This window comes from Cyrtonyx montezumae, unplaced genomic scaffold (genome assembly GCF_038088225.1).
Source record: "Cyrtonyx montezumae isolate F1298 unplaced genomic scaffold, pur_monq_1.0 scaffold_0, whole genome shotgun sequence".
Classification (NCBI taxonomy): domain Eukaryota; kingdom Metazoa; phylum Chordata; class Aves; order Galliformes; family Odontophoridae; genus Cyrtonyx; species Cyrtonyx montezumae.
The window spans coordinates 14,062,759-14,081,875 of NW_027071824.1; the positions used below are offsets into that span (position 1 = coordinate 14,062,759).

The 19,117-nt window shown below is 36.9% G+C and overlaps 1 protein-coding gene across 2 annotated transcripts in view; it reads left to right on the forward strand.

Annotated features, from left to right (window-relative positions):
* RBKS (ribokinase) overlaps positions 1-19,117 on the forward strand; it is a 65,530-nt gene that overhangs the window by 11,598 nt on the left and 34,815 nt on the right. Inside the window, exons 2-5 of one of the 2 annotated variants that reach the window (XM_065755127.1) lie at positions 7,124-7,256; positions 12,414-12,477; positions 14,378-14,422; positions 14,994-15,056. In XM_065755127.1, coding sequence (XP_065611199.1) covers positions 7,124-7,256; positions 12,414-12,477; positions 14,378-14,422; positions 14,994-15,056 — 305 coding nt within the window. The remainder of the gene's footprint in view (positions 1-7,123; positions 7,257-12,413; positions 12,478-14,377; positions 14,423-14,993; positions 15,057-19,117) is intronic. The other variant, XM_065755137.1, reaches the window with a different exon arrangement.

The window sequence follows — 19,117 nt, forward strand, 5'->3', positions numbered from 1 at the left end:
CATAAATAATGTGGAGGGTGCCATGGGAGGAAGGGGAAAAGACAGAGGACAAGACTTGTGGGGAGATGAGTAGCTGATATTTTTTGTCTGCATGATAGTGAAATAGAAGCATGGATTACTTTGTTTATTTACCAGTGTACAACAAATTATGCTGACAAGAACTAGGACCCTGTGGCCAGTCTACATTAATATTAACACATGTCTTCTTTATCCATTCATAGACATGTAAAGATCACTCTTTGCTTGTCTTGCAAAGGTTATTTTGTTCTGTGGGTTTTTTTTGTTGTTGTTGTTTGTTTGTTTGCTTTCTGCTTTAAGCCTGGTATTTGACAAAGATAGAATATTCTGTTCAGCATAGGAGCTGTAGGAAGCCTTCTGTAGTGCTAGGTGAGAACAGCGTGTTTCGGAGACAGTCTATTCTAACCATCACATTGCCTTGAAAATAATTATGTAACTTCAGTTCCAAAAATAATGTAATAGAGAGACATCAATGAAGAGCAACGTGGGAGGGAAATAAAAGTTAGAGAGTGGTAATTTTGAAAATTTCCACAATCTTTTTAAAATACAAAACAGATGTTTTGTAAAAATGGTGGAATGTTTGCTGAGGCGATTCTTGTATTATTTAATCTCTTTAGAGCTTCCAGTTCAGAATTACAGATTATGAAATCCCCAGTGTTGTGCCCACCTTGTCCCCAAAAGTTAACTGATAGACATGTGAGGGAAAGCTTATTGTTCCATAAAAAGCTTTTTATCTTGTTCTGAAAATTTCAGCTTTCCAATATAATTTAGGAACTCTGATCTCTTGGTGATGCTATTTCAGTGACGTGTGCTACAGTGTGCTACTGTAAAAGCTTCAGGATACTCATCTGAGTGCCTTCTTTGTTACATCTTTTAAGATGTAGTAGGGCAAAATTTACTCCTGTACAGAGAGTCAGCAGAAACTTTCACTGGAGTTCTTGTTGAAGGGCTGTGGACATCCATTCTCATTCTACATGTTATGTGTTTTGGTCTTTTTAAATTGAGGTTGTGATTGCACAGTAGCATTTGGGAAGAGGTAATGCTCGAATAAGAAGATTCTACTCTTGTGGCCCTCCCGTAGTTTCAGCCATTCATTTAATTTTTTCACTTGCTAGAGATGTTCACCATTGTGTCAGTTCAACTGTCGACCCATTCAGTAATGAGATCTACAAAATAGCCTGTCTTTAAAACTATGTATGTATTTGATAAAATACGTGTGTTTCTTTGATCACAAAACTGTTTGAAAAGATTCCTGCTGCTCTGCACTAATTTATTATTTGTGCCATGGTGACAGATTGTCAATTATTTAAAATGGAGCAAGTCTTAGCAAAATCTTCAGAATGGAAGATGGGGTAAAGTTTTTATATCTCACCCTGCCACTGTACTTCAGCACTGTCCTGTGAAAGGATTGTTCTTTAGCCATCAATTATTTTGCCAGGTACCAGTTTGGATATTTTTTTACACTGTTCATTATGTGTGCTAGAGAACCCAGGCCATCCAAGGACTGATAACCAATTATATGAGTAGTCTGAAAAGTAAACTTTTTTAAAGAAAGACTTGATATGTTCAGGGAAATAGTTGGAAGAATATATCGAGTATTTTCTATTATTTCTGATTGTCTCTACTTTTTTCAGTCATAGAGATTTGAAGTGAGACTAAGAACCTAGAACTGGATAGCCCAATATTTAAACCAAGCTGTAGTTAACTGCATTCCTGAGGTAATCTCTTTATACGTCCTGAAAGTTTTCTACCTTCCAATAAGATGCTGTAGTGGATTATTAAAAGGGATGAAAGCAAGAACACGTCAAGAACATCAGATTTTGAAAAGAACTGTGGTCTTTTTGTCTCCATATTTTGGAGACTTTCCCATAGTACATGTTCAAATCTTTAAAAATTAAGTGAGACAAAAGAGACCGAGGCTAAACCAAAATGTTACGCCAGATCCGAAAGAGGTCTGAGACTTTTTCACCACAATGATGTACTAATATTCCTAGTTAGAGGCAAGAGCTTTTCTTTCCTTTGTATTTGTTCAGCTCTGAGGAGCATGAAAGCCCAGTAAATTGTGTGTACTAGACAGTGGCTAGTTACACCTACTCTAATCTCCCAGGGATTTTCCCCATTTGAGGGAATTCCCAGGAGGGGAGAAAGAGCCAGTTTTATTCAGGGATTCAAAGAGGACAGAATCAAAGCTAAACTCTGAGCCTTTACATTATACTCCTGTTCATTAAAATACTTCTAAATGCATCGTTTGTGCTACTTTGTTGATACCCTTGATTATCTTCTGTATTCTTCAGGAGAAAAAAAGATGTTTGAATATTTCTTTAGATACTATGTAAATGACAGTCATCTTAGATAATGTGATATCTAATCTAACATACAAATTCTCTTCCCCTCTGAGCTGCCTGATGAGAATATTGTTTTCTTTTTTCTTTTTTCAAAAGAAAAATGTTGACGTATGTCATTTTTTCCCTTCTCTTTTTCATGCATGCTAAAACCACGTTGTTTCCCATAAATAAATGGAGGCTTAAGGCTTTTCTTCAACATTCCTACTGAACCAAGCATGCTTACTGTGCCCTGGTTACATAGCATCCCATGTTTTCAACAGACAGGGAGGTTATCAGTGGCACAGGGCAGCATGCCCATGTGGATACAGGGAAGGCAGTGCTGCTGCTCCCTCACTCAGCCCCTCCTGAGTCCTGGCAGTATGTTCTGCCCAACCTGCCTGCTGGACACCAGCCTGGGTCAGTCTGTTGATCCTAATTAAAATGACCCGTAGAAAAAAAAAATTAAAAAAAACCCAAAATATTTTGCATTAATGAACTCTGAAGCAATAAGGGTAATGCACAGTAAACTTTGGGAAAATGCTCTTGTATCAACACAGACCTACATCAGGGTAAGCTGACAGTCATAGTGAACCTTTGTAATATTTTTGCATGTTGAAAACAGTGAACAGACACTGGTTAGGCATTGAGAATCGGAAGAAAACCATGATTAATTTCAAGATTAGTTTATGAAAATAATGCCTATGTGCATTATTCCCTTTCCTTTTCTCCTTCCTTCAGACACTGTATTTCTGATTGTAATCTAGTGGCTGCTAGATGTGAACTGTTGAAAACCAGAGTGCTATGGAAAGTGGCAGTAATAACTCAGTTGCATTTTGCTTCTAATTCAGTGCATCATTGAGGTAGTGAAAGGTTCTGTTCTTCCAGTGCCACCATTCCTAAGGGATATCTGTCCAAAAACACAAGTGCTAACCAGATCTAGCCTTTAACAGAACTTGTGGCACACTCTGGATAAAGGGTCAAAGTTATTGCAATGGTGAAATTCTTACTTGTGTACTTCTATTTATGCCAAACCTCTGAAGCATAGCTGGATATAAGAATCTTCATTTCCCATGAGAAACTGTAGGTAGTGTTGCTGTGTGCTTCTTACATTTAAATACTGTTTTGTAAAAGCTGTTGACATTTTGAGTGATTATATTCCTTTATTTGTAGCCAAAAGCATTTCAGGATGTTTTAGTCTAAAAGTTCCTCCATAAACACGTTTCTGTATTGCTGTGCATGATCTGCAAATCATATTCTATAGTTATTATTTCCCAACTAATAGGTCTTGGGGGATTTCACATTTAGTTTCTGGTTGCTCATAAGATGGGAGATCAATATCCTTTGCACCATTTATCCTCTGAACGCTGTGAAGAATTTGTCACATAAACTAAGAGCAGTCTGTTGGCTAGCAACTTAAATTACTTTTTTTGTGTCAGTGTTTTCAAATTCTGTCAAAGTTGTAAATAGCTTTACAAAACACTTTATGTAACAATTCTGAAAACCAGTGTGAGAGTTTTTCTAATTAACTTATGTTGCTTAGTTTTGGAGTAACATTAGCTGTTTCATCACTTTTAGTCCATTCTGAGTATTCTTTGTGGCACCATCAGTAAGCCAAGAATTTATAGGGTTCCTTATACAGATTACTCATTGTTGCCTTGTTGCATGCTCATAACAGAAGCCTGAAATGCTCATTAAAATTGTCTGATTTGAACTGAAAGTCAGTGCAGTTGCAGAATTGAATGACAAGAGAAAAATGTTGTATTGGGGGAAAAAAAATCTTGAATACCTATGTCAGGCTGTGTATGTAGATCAGTACTTTGAATTTGTTTAATATGGAAGGCAAAAATAGGCTTCTGGAGTGTAGAACCGTTCTGAAAGGTTTGGTGATCGTGCCTGCAATGCAATGAGGGAGGGTTTTTTTGTTTACAGTGAGCTACAGGAACTCACTGCGTGTTCTTGCCTAGTCTGTTAGCCTATTTTTAAAATTGGCTAATTACAAATCACTGTTCCAACTTGATCCTTTGCCCTTTGCCTTGTACCTTCTCATCAAAGCAATAAAAAAGGTCATCTTCCCGTCTTCAACAAGCTGTTTGATTCCCACAGGCAGTTGTTTTGCTGTCCTACTTGAAACACCGAGGTGCAGATCCTCACCTCACCAAGCCTGTTTTTTCACCAGTGTAATTATGCTGCTTTCATTGGAGTTGCATGTTGATGCCAACATAACTACGAGAAGAATCAAGTCATGGTCTAGCCACTGTTAAAACAAGAATATGTACAGTTAAACGTGCTTCTCACAAATGCATGTGAACTCAAAGCAGCACCATTAGCAGATGCCTGCTGGGATGTCACAGTTGTTCATCTTTGTCTAAAAATATACGAGCTTTTTGCAGGAACAAATTCTATTTAGGATGAGCTTTAATCTCCTAAAACACCCTAAGGAAGGAAGATGAACAGAGACTTGATACCATTTTCTTAGTGTGGAATTGAAACGAAGAGACTGTGTGTGCTAGAGGATAGAGCTGATCTCTGCTTTTGGTTTTGCCAGTGGCTTCTTGGCTGACCCAAGGAACAAAAAGGCAAAATGTCTTGCCTAAGTTTCACACCCACAAAACAGGAATAACAATGTTGTTCTGCTTTTTAAAGTGTAGTGAGATCTGTCAAAGAAATGAGTCGTACAAGAGCTGCTATTACTATTGCTTACTATTGCTGAGTATAACAACTATTCTTTGCTGAGTGACACATAATTCTGCAAGTATGCTTGCAGTAGCCTGATCGAACAAGAGCTTCCTTGTCTGAGTTTTGTGACCTTCATTCTCTGGTCCACAGCAATCACTATTTTGGCTTCCAATGGCACATCAAATTGAGAAAATAGCAATAAATTATAGATGTTACTATTAATACACCTTCATTCATTTGATACACTTCACATCATTACACTTTTTTTCCCTGAAACATTAGTTACTCTTTGTTGTAAATCACCATTGCATTTTTAGTTAAAATGACTTAAACATTTCCTAACAGAATCTTACCTGACTCTGCATGCCTGGAAACAGAATAAGTGCCAGTAGCTGTACTTGTGAGTCTTTCTGGGGTTCTCTCCAGTCCTCCATACAAGAAAAACTGCTGATCGGGTACCATACTTGCACACTGAAATGTGGGATGTGCTGTTAGCAAACATCCCTAATTAGTGTTTGCATCCCAACCTGCATATCTTCAGAATCTGTAACTATTGCTGAGGGACAGACCCGTAACAGCTGCCTCAGAGCACAGATCTTGAGGGAGTTAAAGGCTTACTTAGTTTCACTAGCTTAGTTTTAGTTTTTGTTTTCATCCTGGTCCTAAACATGTAGGCAGATGGATGTTGAAATAGAAAATCAGTAAGAAGAAAATGCTTACTTTTTCTTGAAAACTTTCAGTTCGTATGGGTGTGTTCTGGCATTAATGTTTTGCAAACACTAATATGCCCTAAAACTGGCAATACAAAGTCAAGGGTAATATGCACGCACTCCTCATATCCTTTTCAGGCAGCAATCAGTAGTGACTTACTAGTGTAGAATTATGTCACCTTTTTCTGAATTGGAGGGCTGGCAAGTTTGAAGCTGTTCTAAGATTCACTGGCAAAATGTTATGCAACGACAGAGATGAAGTGAATCTTTTGCTTATTAGGGCAGATTCCTCTACATTCCTGCAAACTCCCCTTTGCCCATGGACTCTTTCTTTCCCGCAGACTTTTGGCAGCATGTTTGGGCCACCCGCAAGTGGGCTGAGCAGGTTGAATTACCTTGCAGGAGGCCTTCCTTCTATGCTTGTTCTTAGCTTGTTTGTAACTTAGGAGATATTAGGGATTACATTTTTAAAATGTGTCCCTGGAATGCATGGCTTGAGGAGGCAGAAACTTGGGTAATCAGCGTTGTAAACACAGCTTTGAGTTCTGTATTTCTAATAGAAGCAGGAAAAGAAAACTTGCCATTTGTGTTCAGAGAACTTCTCCCCCGTAGTCTTAGGGGAGTCTTTTCTTCTTTTCAGCTTTTGCTGGAGATGGCAAAACGTCTGGTAGTATTAACAACATTACAGTTCTGTTGTTTTTTTTTATTAAATGGAAACTAAACCAAACTGTCTTGAATACATCCCGATGGGTCTCCACCTGTATTAGTGCTTCTTCATCTGGGAACCCATCCACAGAAAGATGTCAGTGTAATCAGAGCTCAAAAAACAACGAAATGTTAAGAAGTTGTAAGGTTTTATTTAAAAGAAAGAGTAGTCACTGCTGAGTGACAAAAGAGAGGAGGAAAGCTTTGATAATGATCTACAATTTTCAGGGGTGTGAACCCCAACAAAGTGAAAAATTACTTAGGGTGGTTCAAGAGCGTATAATTAGGTGTAATGAAATTAAATGAACAATGTGTAAAGGTGAGCTGAACGTTGCAGTAAGACAACATGAACAGTAAGACCTATAGATTTATTATCTGTCTGTATTGAATTAGCACTGGGGAATCCCAGTCGGGGATCAAATGCTTCTTTTTGTGACTGAAACATGAAACAGAAACAACAGAAGTGCAATTCCTCTCCCAAGTAATAAATGAGCAGCTTGACTGAGTGGCATATAAAGAATAAACATAAACTGATGGTTTGTAGAGACCCTAAAAGGACTTCCTAGTCTTTTATGTTCATATTGAGTGGCTGTTGGACCATTTAAAATTGTAAGAATGTAACTCTTATTTTGAAGATGGTTGCTATTTTCAGTCATTAATATATGTAAATATTGCTTTAAATTGGAATAGCTTTACCACAAGATTGCCAAGAGCTGGAGAAACCATCCTCGGACAGAAGTTTTTCATTGGTTTTGGTGGGAAAGGAGCCAATCAGTGTGTCCAGTCTGCTCGACTTGGGGCCAAGACCTCTCTGATCTGCAAGGTAAGCACTGACTTGCTCTTGGATTACAACTGAAGTAAATGTTCATGCAAATTCCAGTAAACCTTTGCTTGTCTTACAGAAAAGCCTTTTTGTTGTTGTTGCTTTTTTCTTCTTCTTTTTTTAATCCCTCTCTAATTCCCTCTTCTCCTATTTCAGCTATAAATTTAAGCATGAAATATGACCAGGAGGCTGTTCTAAAAACACTGCCAGAACCAAAGAGTAGTTGGCTAGAGATCTGGCAGAATTTGCACATAAATAAAGATTGCAAAATTTAAATTGATGTACCACAAAAGGGAGAATTGAGGGGTATTAGAGATGTTCGAAATTCAAATAAACTTGATCCTTATGTTCCCCATTGTTAGAACTGTCAGGGCTTCAGTGATAACATTCAGGTGCTAGATACTGCAATCAACCTGCAATTTACTTTGTAGATGATTATAAAAATCAAACACTTATAAAATAGTAACAAATTCAGGAAGGAATATAAACAGACCATTGAGCTGATTCAGCCTGGCAGACGCTTTGCAGTGCTTTTCTTTGATTTTTGCCATTAAATGTGATTGGTTTTGAGTGATCATTTCTAAGGGTAAGATCAAATTCTATCTCTTTGTAGCCTAATTGTCTAACCCATACAAGCTGCAGATGAAACTTCAGATGGCCTGAATGTACTTTATTATTGCCACAGCAGGGAGAGAATTCTAAATTTGATGGATCAACAGCTGTTAGGAGGTTTTTATGGAGTACCAAGACATCACAAGGAAGCCTTTCTCACTACTTTCCAACCTTATATTTAAGTGAAAGATTGATGACTACAAATCTGAATTATACCTTCAGGCATCTCCGTGGGTCATTCTCACTAGTAGTTCTATAGTACTGTTTTTGTTTGGTTTGTTGGTTGGAATTTTATTTTTTTGTTTTAATTTATACTGAGAATGTTTGTACTTTTGTAATACTGAAAGTATTTTATCATCTTTGCATTCAGGAATGGTCAGATTCTAGCACAAGATGAATTGGCAATGAATTCTGTGCTAACATTTCCTGCTAAATGTTAAAGGCAGTTTTTTCACAGAAAGTGTGAATTTTGTTTTAATTTTTAATAGTCTAAGCTATGTTCAATGAATACATGTTCCTGGAACCATTTGCATTCCTAATAAAATTCAGTAATTTCTGTTTTCTTTCCAAAAGCATATTTATGCTATTTCAGTAAAATTGATTATTTTCCTCCCTTCCTTCCTCCCTCCCTCCCTTCCTTTTCCTTTCTCTCCATTCTTGTATTTATTGGATAAAATAAATGGTGGAGAATCACATTTCTCTAATATCTATACGTTTTTTTTCTTTATTATTTTTTATATAAAGTTATTTACTTTTTATATTGTATAGCCTTTCAAAATAGTCTCTTCTCAGAGCTGTATGATATTTTATCTGCTTTAATCAATGGGAAATCATATAATGTCACTTGCAGAATATAACTGAGAAGAGCCAGGTAATAGTAAGACGTTACAATTCAGTTATTCATAGCTTAACAAGTCATCTTAAATATGCAGTGGGATCTTAAAGGCAGATTGCCCCTTACACGCCCTCTGTGCTCAGTACATGATTATGCTTTGGTTGCAGTTCCCAACATGAAGAAATTGCTACTACAATCTGATGTTCTGGGATTGGAATCAGTATTAGTGATGTCCCCGAGGGACATTCCACTGGCGTGTGGCATCCTCTAACAAAAACTGTAATTTAGACAGAAGATCTACTCAACAAGAGTAAACATAAGCATCTCAGGTCAACTGACAAGGCATTCTTCATATTCGAGAGCTTTAAAACATAAAAGAGAGGCAGGGATCAACTCTTCAGGGTTTGAGAAAGGGAGATTTAGGATGGCTTATAGGCATGACTATATGTAGCAGAGAAGGCTGTTGATTTTAATTTTGAATTCAAATACCAAGTTTGACTAGTGGAAATGCAAATATTGTTCCACTTCTTGCCTGTAAATCAGTGGAAGTGAGTGATGTTACTCTGGGTTATCAATATCTATCATAGTATTGATCTTAAAACTGCATTCTTCAGTTTGCTCAGTACCGTAAAACAACATATTGATGGAACAGCTGCAGCTTTGAAAAGACAAGAAAGGCAGTGGTTCAGAGAAGCCGACAAGACTGCCATTAGCAAACTAAAGGATCTAAGAGGAAAAGTGAATCGCTTGTGTTCCTATAAGAACCTTTTTAAAATACTGGAAAATGTACAGTGGTCTTGAGAGGGTCCAAAGTCACCATTGTAGTGGTCATTACCAAAAACTCTGCTAAGCAGCCTAGATTAAGAACATGGAAGGAAGTTTATCTGAAGGACATTGTATGTGCTGAAAAAAGGTCCTCTTTTACTTCTGCTGAACAATTTTGAATGATCCTCACTGGACATTGATATCAGCAGCCTGATAGTGCATATGCTAAGTTCTACTTAAGTCTCAGCTTTTCATTCCTACTCTTAAGCCTCAGCATTTTTCAACATTCTTAATCCTCAGCATTTCATTCCTACTCCTATAGTGCTGGACTATCAGACTATGTAGTGATCTCTTCAGATGATCTGTAAGCCAAATTGAAGAGAAAGTACTTGAATGCTCACTTAATTGTAAGAACTTAGATATATCTATGACACAGACCAGAGTTTAATGGTTATCTCCAGTCATTTTCGTGTTTTCTGTTGACCCCATACCTGTTTCATTCTCAAAGCAAGGGAGAGAGTAAACACTTTCAAAAAATGTATATATAGAATAGATTGAAAAAATGGTCAAGAAGTTCATGTTTTTGCTGTAATTAATATTCAGGTACAAATGAGTTTGATTCTTTTAGCTATTACAATGCCAGTCAGCTCTCCTAGCTGCATATGGGGAACATAGTAAGCAAGGAAAAACCAGGTTAAAAAATACTGATGTAATTCCACTTGTGCTAATGTGCAAATCATGTGACCATAATACATTTCTAAATGCTATTGTTAAGAACTCAAGAAGAAAGAAATGCTGCTTCAGCACATACAATGTTCTGTGGTCAACAGAATAAGACATTCAGTTTTCTGTTTATTCAATAGTCTGTCTGGCAGTGTTAGAGTAAAAACAGAAAATGTTTAAAACAGCGTTACATAATTTGACATGGTCAGTAAGTATGTCCTTTAATCTAAAGTGAGTCTGATGCCCAATACTCTATCTTCCTTGGAGGTAAAGCCTGAATGGAAAGAGAAAGAAAGCCCTTCAAACGCATTGGGATTAACTGGGTTGGATGCTGATGAACTAGCATGGAAAAAAGTTTCCAGAGGAAAAGGACCTTAACAGAACTCCTCCAAGGGCTTCCCTCCAGTCCTGAGATCTGTTGCTGCAAGCAAAAGTGCCATGGCTGATCTCAGTTGTTATGACAGTTGAACAATAAGGGGTGCCTGTCTTTCAGTTATGTAGGTCCCGGAGCTGAAGGAAGTAGGTTTCCGTTGAGCTTTCGGGAAATAGTTATGAAATACTTGATTGCTGAAATAACTGAGCAAATCCTGAGATTTGTTATAGAAGCTTTGTAGCAGATACAGAGGAAAAAGATGACACCATCAGGTGGAATGCATTCTTATAGTACAGCTGTTAGGCTAGAAAGGTGAGCGCAACTCATGTTTAAATCACAGGTGGCTGCAGTGTTTCAGCCAAAAGCAGGCAGAAGATGCATCCCTGTCTGGCAAACTGGGAGTAGTCAGAGGTGCTGAAATATTCTAATATGCAAACAGTGAATAACAAAGTGACTTAAGAAAATGTTGGTTTTGTTTTCTCCCCTTTGTTAGAGGATTGTTTCAGCTGATTAGACTGTTTTGACCTACATTACTGTCCCCTTTTGGTAAAAGTCTGGGACCTACTCTAATAATGCTTTCTAAAAATCCTCTATAGAAGATGTCAGAAATGAAAGTATGTTTCAAAACGTGGTTATGTGATAGAATAAGCCAGGGGAAGAATCACTCATCTGCGACACTTTAAATTTTTGAATTGTAAATTGTGAGATTTGATTTTTGTAGGATTTGATCACTACTAGTACTCAAGCCTTCTCAGAGCTTACTGAAAGACTGAATTCATATTTATGTCTGTTTAGACTAATTTCTAAGCAGGCATTAGAGGCAGTTGCTTTGTAGTTTGTGGTAACTCACTGTCAGATTTAGCTATTAGTGCTGTTCTATGGGAAGATGGATCATTAATCAGGGACTCTTCATCTGTAGACCATGACCAATATCTTCCTTTGGTTTCCTATCTGAAATATGACTTCTTTTTCTCTCGAAACAATACTTCTGATATCATTGGTCAGTCGTTGATACTGCTCAGATATACAACTTACTCTTGGAAGTAGGAGCACAAACAGTGAGTGCTGAAGACACACAGGCTAAAATTGGTGAACTGAAAACCACGTCGCCTTTATATTCTAAACGCTATTTTGACATTAAGTTAGACTTTTTTTTTCCTCCATATACCTCATCTCCTTTTTTTTCAGCTTGTGTAATGTAACAAAAACAAATGTTTATTACTCTGACTAAACACAAAGCAGAAATCTGTTCATCTGAAAGGATTAGTGCAACTGAAATTACAGGCTTTTTTACTTGCTTTTAGAAAAACAACAGAGCATAGCTTGACTCTCTAACTCATCTCATCTGGGTCTGGTAGTGCTGGATAAAACAAACATGTTGAATTCATAAACAGTTCATCCAGTACTGAGAAATTATAGAAATCAGAAATGCCATGTTTATAGTCACTTTCTAGACCACAACCACTGATATTTTTCTACCAAGAAAACTCTGAGGTAGAAAATTCAAATGCAAACTACACTTAAGAAGAACACTGAATTTGCTACTTATGTTGTCAATTAAAAACTGACTAATGATCTGGGAGTACCAGATTCAGAACACTTCCAGAAAGTGTCACTTCCAAGGGCACATACTGGTTGTGTGAGAATGAAACTTGAATACAGAGACGTGGGTAGAGGGAGGGTGTAATAGAGAAGGAGAGATCTGCAGAACGCTATTTCAAAAATGAGGCAAAGTGCTGCAAAATAGGAAATGTTGTATTCAAATTGCATTAGAGCATTCCACTGCCTAAAGATGCTCTCACCTTTCTGTAAGAAAGAAAATCTGTCCTTTTTATTTTGTTTTGCCTAGGTGGGGAAGGATTCCTTTGGCAATGATTATGTTGCAAATTTGAAGAAGAATGGTGTTTCTACAGGTAAACTTTTACTTTAAAGAAGCCTTTTGAATTATTTCTAAGCTTTAAAAATATATAGCAAATGTTTTGTTGTTTGTTTGTTTGTTTTTAATTTAATTGCATTATTGGATCTGTCTTACCATTCAGAACGCCAAATAATTGTTTTGACACAGATGGGTTAGATTATGTGGACTTCTGAAGTCAGCTGTACCATTGAAAATAAAATGTAATGTTACTACCTCTAAGTCTCAGATGATTACACCAGTAAAAGTCACTTGAAGATAACTTACTGTTATGCATCGAGGATGATAATGCCTGGTGAGAAACTGAAAAATCCAGTTTGATTATCTTTTCTCTATTTCATGTTGGGAGGGAAGGAAAAAAATAGAAATGTATTTGTCAACTCAGTAAATTTCATTTCTAAAATGGTGTGCAATCATTTAAGAGACAGCAGCTAGTGTTCATTAATACATATAAACACAAAAACCAATGGTGAAAGTCTTTCAGGAAAAGGGAAGGTTAAGCATTCACAATATTCTATTATCTTTGTACCTTTGTAACCCTAATTCTCTCTCTAGTGTTAATGTGTCATTGTGTGCTGCTTAACACAGATTTGTTTATAAGCCCCTGGTCTCTTTCAGCATACACAGAGTGGATAGATAAAATCACTAAGTGGCAATCCAATATTCTGTTTATCTATTCTATTTAATGTACAGTATCAAGTTTCATTTACTGCATAATTGCAATCTCACTTTAAAGAATTATTAGTATTTTGTGGACTTAATTATTATGCTTATCAATATAGCATCTAAGTCTTTCACAAATATATACAGAAGTTAATTCTTTGCATATCTTCCAACTGACACAAGCAACCAGGCAAAGATACCATAAAACCAATGTCTGTTAGTTATAAATCAGTCCAAAGCAGGCCTACCTCATGAATAAAGTCTTTGATGATGTAAAAAAAAAAGCTATTATAATGCATAGCACTTAATCAAAATGTATTTTCCACAGCCAGTCTTACATCTCTTCTTTTCTGATTTAAATGATTGAGTCTTGGATCACAGCAAGATTTGGAGGCGAGGATGATTCAGCATATACAGGCATTTTCACGTAGGACTATCATATGTCAGTCCCATGACTGGCTTTTCATCCCAGTTTAATCCACATCTAACCTATCCCTGTAATTATATACATAAGGATACTGGGTACTGGATCCTTGCTGTAACTCCACTTTTGTGCATTTCATATCCTAGATCCTTCTTGTATGACTTTTTTTTATGCTCTTCTGTTTCTTAATTTACCATCTTAACCCTTTTCTTTTCAGTTCCAGCCTTTTAGGAAAGTTAGGAAAACTTTCCCACTCTTAGCACAGCTCAGACCGTTTAGATCTTTACTGATGTACTACTCTCTCTCCCTCCAATAGCAGCTCTTCTGTATTTGAACGGAACAGTTAACTGCCTCCTCATACAGTGTATCTTCTGCGGAAGGAACACAGAAGACACAATGTCTTTGCTTTTAATTCCAATGTGCAAACCTAGCTCACGGTGAAAAGGAGGTATAATTGCGATGAAAGTTCTGCTCTGACCCTTGTAACTGAGCTAGATAAGAGAACCTTCAGAGCGAGTAATTTCAGTACTGTAGCAGATTGGCATAAGCATGATGTGACTTTTTTTTTTTTTTTTTTTGAGCCTTGTTCAAATTTGAACAGGTATTTAAATTTTCCAGAGAGAGCACAGCTTGAGAAAGAAGCCAGCTCTTGCCCAGCTTCAAGTCCATGTTCTAAAATGTTAAAGCAACAGAGCTTCTTAAACAAAACATTACCAGAATTTACCTGAAACATGATAGTGTGTTTTTCATGCACACACTTATTACGGAAAGAAAACTGAACTTTTTTGACAGGTTTTTTTTTTTCCTACAGTGTTACTTAACACAGTCCCTTATCGTGGAAACTTCTGGAGCACTGGTTAATATTTGACAAATTATCTGACATCTGAAAACCTGCTCTTACAGTAGTAAATATTGAACAATCTTTGTAATAGACAGTGCTGCCAGCTTAACTTCTAGATATCTGAATAATAATGCCAAGAGGAAACATATAGCCTCACGCTGCCTTCATACTACTTGTTAATGTTTCTCTTGAAATGCAAATCCATGGAGACTTAAATGCTGTGTTATTTTAATATCTTAGGTTTCTCCAGCCTTGACTCTATTGTTTTATTGGATAAAATAAATACTTCCATGTAGGAGTAGAGAGTGCCTGAGAAAGCCATATAAATAACACGCTTTCTTTAAAGCAGAGATGTAGCCAAATTAAAGAATGTTGGACTCACATTTCTGTTTTGTGGGTGTAAATTAACACTTTTTGTTTTTGTTAGCTTCTCTGGCATTGTTGCACATGAAAGAGTAATTAGCATTTTTAAATTGCTGGAGGTTATGAGTTCGTTTTAGATTTAATTCAATTAAACTGAATCACATGCTATTGGTTGAAAGTAATGTATTGAACTAATGCATGCTGTAACTTTTCCCTTTCTTAGCATTTGTAGGTCAGACTGCAGATGCTGTTACTGGAACTGCTTCAATAATTGTCAACAGTGAAGGTACATTATTTCTACTCTGAGTTGTCTTCTTCATTATGTCTCTGCTGCCACAAAAAATACCATATTTGACTTGTCACTTTTAACTGTGGAATTAGTTCTTTATATCTTTCATCTTTTTCATGATCTTATTCATACATTATTGCAAATTTGTAGAATGAGGTGCCTAACAGCATCAGAATCAAACCCTTATACTAGCAATGTGATGGCCATCATTCAGCCAGCCAGCTGATCTATCCGGTTTCACATTGTTCAGCAGAAGGTGTATTAGAAAAGGCTTTAAGCTTTCCTTTTCCACCATGACTTGTTTAGCGCTTTTGCTTTGAGCAAAGAGTTTGCATCCTGAGCACACTGAATGAGTCATTATGCCTCAAATCAGAAAAGATAATTGGCCTTAGAATTAGTAGAAATATTTACATTATTCTTGTAATACTACTGCAGTTCTTGATTCCAGGCTGCATTTGCAGAATTGAATACATAATTAAATGGCAAGTCTGGTTTTTTCTGTGTTATTCTTCCTTGGCCTGTGCCTTTTCTTTCATGTTGCAGGGGAAGAAGGAGTGAAGAGTTAGCTTGTTTTCATACTCCATTTCAAGACTGCTAAACTATCCTCTGAAAACTTTCTGTTTATCTTTTCTTCTGTGTGACTGAGAGCTCTTAAGAAAAGCACTGGATAAAACTTTAGAGCACAGGACAAATAATGTTTACGCAAACATAACAGATTGTGACTGAATTAATGCACTTTTGGTGCAGATAGTAGCTTTCATTTGAACAGTTACCACAACTTAGCTGACACATCAACTTAACAAGTTCCTATGTAACTTGATGGTCCATTGGGCTACTGCTGAAGATGGTAAAGGAAACATGGCTATTCACTCCAGGAGCAAACCTGGAAAAGAATGGTGACTAAAAGCAAGTCTACACAGGAACATTCAGGAAAATTAAGCAAATTAGTTGGAGATGTAAGTTTAATTTTGCCTAAGTAAGATTAATCAAATGCATGACAGCTCTAATTCAAAAATAAGGTAGCTCTAATACACTGAGTAAACTGGATACCTGCCTTCTCTTGGTTTGGATTAGCAGGTAAATTACTATCACAGATCTTAAGAATTCTTTCTTGTGCTGCATATGGTCAATACTGTGATCACTGTAAATGGGTGAGACAGTGAGAATCCAGTAGAGCATGTTCCCAGGCCTCACTGCTTTGTGCCTAATTGGCTCTGGGTCTGTTGTCCAGAATAACTGCATAAGAAGCAGTCTAAGTATTTCTTAATTCATATGCACGGACAGCTAAGGTAAGCATGGCTGAAGTCGGAACAAGTAGAAATTAATATCTTACGAAACACAAAAAAACCCAACTTTGTGGATGTAAAACCTTTATAAGCGTTAGGAAAGGGAAACTTCGTGCCACAAGATTAACAGTGAGTTACTTTATGTGTTAGTGTGAATGGTCTCTGATAGTCTTGTGATTCTCACAGTGAACAGAATAATGCATAATGTGATGCAGTTTATTTCTTTCAGAAACTACAAAAAATCCTAAATTAAGTTACCAGTGGCCCCAGATTTAATTTAAAATCTAGTAGAAGTGCAAACCTGGTCATAACTGTGCTGTAAAGCAAACAGATGCACAGAATTGGTAATGGTTCTGGTTGTTACTTCTGTCTAAAACCATCTGGCGCCTGAATTGAGTAAATTGTAATAAAATAGCAGTACTTATGTGCTTTGCTGTTGCAAGAGACATTTCTTATTTTTCTTGTAGAAACCTGGCTGATTTGACCTAAACAGGTTTTACTGCACTTTTCAAAGGGCTTGTCTACACATGCATGCTTTACCACGGTAGCTGTGCTGGCATAGCTGAAACATCACAGCATTCAGTGCAGATACTCATGTAATGCAGTTTCTGCTGGCTCACATTATACCTGAAAGGGAAGCATTTGGTGGTGTGTAGTGGGGACAGGGGGTGTTGGGTTAGGGTTAAGGTAATGAGGAACAAATAGAAAACACAATGTCGCTTAAAATCAGGATGTTTTAATTGCTGTATTTTCATGCACCTCACCTGCATCTTACCAGTTCTTTACAAGTACTGATACTTGCAGAAAATGCCAACACCAATCAATGGGGTAATATCATAGGCAGAAGTTCTCAAACAGAGGGAGCATACTGTGATGGAGGAAAGGGAAGCTGTGGAAACCGGAATCAGAGGAGGTTCTGAAGTAATGATCCCCTTGTATTACCTGTGTCTGTGCATCCAGCACCACTGCTGAATTTCTGGGAAGATTTTTGCTGAATTACACAGGTATAGCTCAACCATTATTTTAATTGTCAAAGTAATTTCAAAAATGACAATTATCTAGTGCTTTTGATATTCTCCAAGTTGCATTATGTTTTGAGATGATACACTGTAGTTTCAGTGAAAGAAAGCTTAAATCCTGCTTTAATTCAAAATGATGGGGAGATGTTTAATAAGTTTACGGCAGTGTTGGATAATGTGCACCCAGAAATGCTGTAAAATGTTTGCTCTGATCTGGTCTCAAAAATCTGTGTAGAATTTTTTTCTGGAATCTTGTGTTCCTCTCAAGTTCTTTCTTTTATATGACTGCCTCTTCAGATAGGTTTAGACCAAACACAGTTTTCAACTCCAGGACCCTGTGCCCTTCTAATCTGTACTTCCACTCTCATGGAGAAAAATTGGTACCTCAAGCCACTTTTCTTGACATGTTTTCATTGAGGTGCATTGTACCACTGAACCCCAGCTTCTTCTTTCAGCTTGCTTTCTTTGCACTAGCTGTCACTTAACCACACCTTCTGCAAATGGTGTTTTACTGAGTGGTAAGAGCTCCATAAAATGGTGAGGTGTGCTGTACTTTTATGTACACTTGTACACATGTACACATTCTCTATACGTGTACACATATAGAGAAGAAAAGAAACTTCTTATGGAAATTTTTTTACTTAATCACATCTAAAGCTTATTGCAGCTTCGTTTATATATGGTACTGAGTTTGACACTGCCATCAAGCTGCCATGACTGGGCCAGTACCTTGAAACAGTCTGACAACTTTCATATTTGTGACAAAAATTCAGAGAAGGGACAACAGAGATTGGCAGGTCATGATTAAAGTGCTCTTGATTATTGCAAGCTAACACTAAAATTCACCTACAGAGAATACTATGATATAACCATCACTTGAGATAGGCTTTATGCTGACTTGATGAGGTTATTAATCATTCATGAGCAGTGAATATGCAATTTTTGTAAGTGAATGCACTGGTAGTATAAAAACATTCAAAATTTGTGTTTAAATAAGGCTAAATAAACACAGCAAACTTAGGATTCATATGCTAACTTGATTGAATTATGCTTTCCAAAGAGAAAATTGTTGTTTTCAACCTTCAGGAATGTAAAGAAATGTCACCTGCATTTTTTTAGAATTTCTACATATTGACATTCATCATGAACTTGAAGGTTTTATGTACAAAATTGTTCAGTGCTTTTACCAAGTCATTGCACAGAAATTATTTTACTATGACACACCCAAAATGCCCTCATATTCATGAACTGTGTGATTTGGCAGCAATTGTTTTCCTTGTAACATTATTTTCTGGTCACAGATAGGTTCTTTTTTTCCCAGTCAATTACTGTGCAGAAGATCTGTACCTGTTGCTTTCACTGTATTCTTTGAAATTTTGGTGAGTTCTAAGCACTGCTGATGACTTTTAGGCTCTTCATCCTGTGTTAACAAGTGAAGTGAGGATTACTGCACTGTGGTGTTTACTACTTTCCACTGAGAGTGCTCATTTGGTGGCGTGTATAAAAGGATACTTGGAAGAAAAAATTAGTTTGAGTTATCTAACTTTCTAAGAAGGAGCAGTAGCAGGTTTAGAAGGACAACCAAGAACAGTATTTACATATACATATATATACATATATGTTCTGTTTGAAGTATTGATTGGACTCAATCCCCACCTAGTGTAAGCTTCCGTTACTTTATCAGCTTTATTTAGTTATTCTAGTTCTTGAGAGCTGTGAATGTGGCCTTTAATATTTCAGCTGACATCTGCAA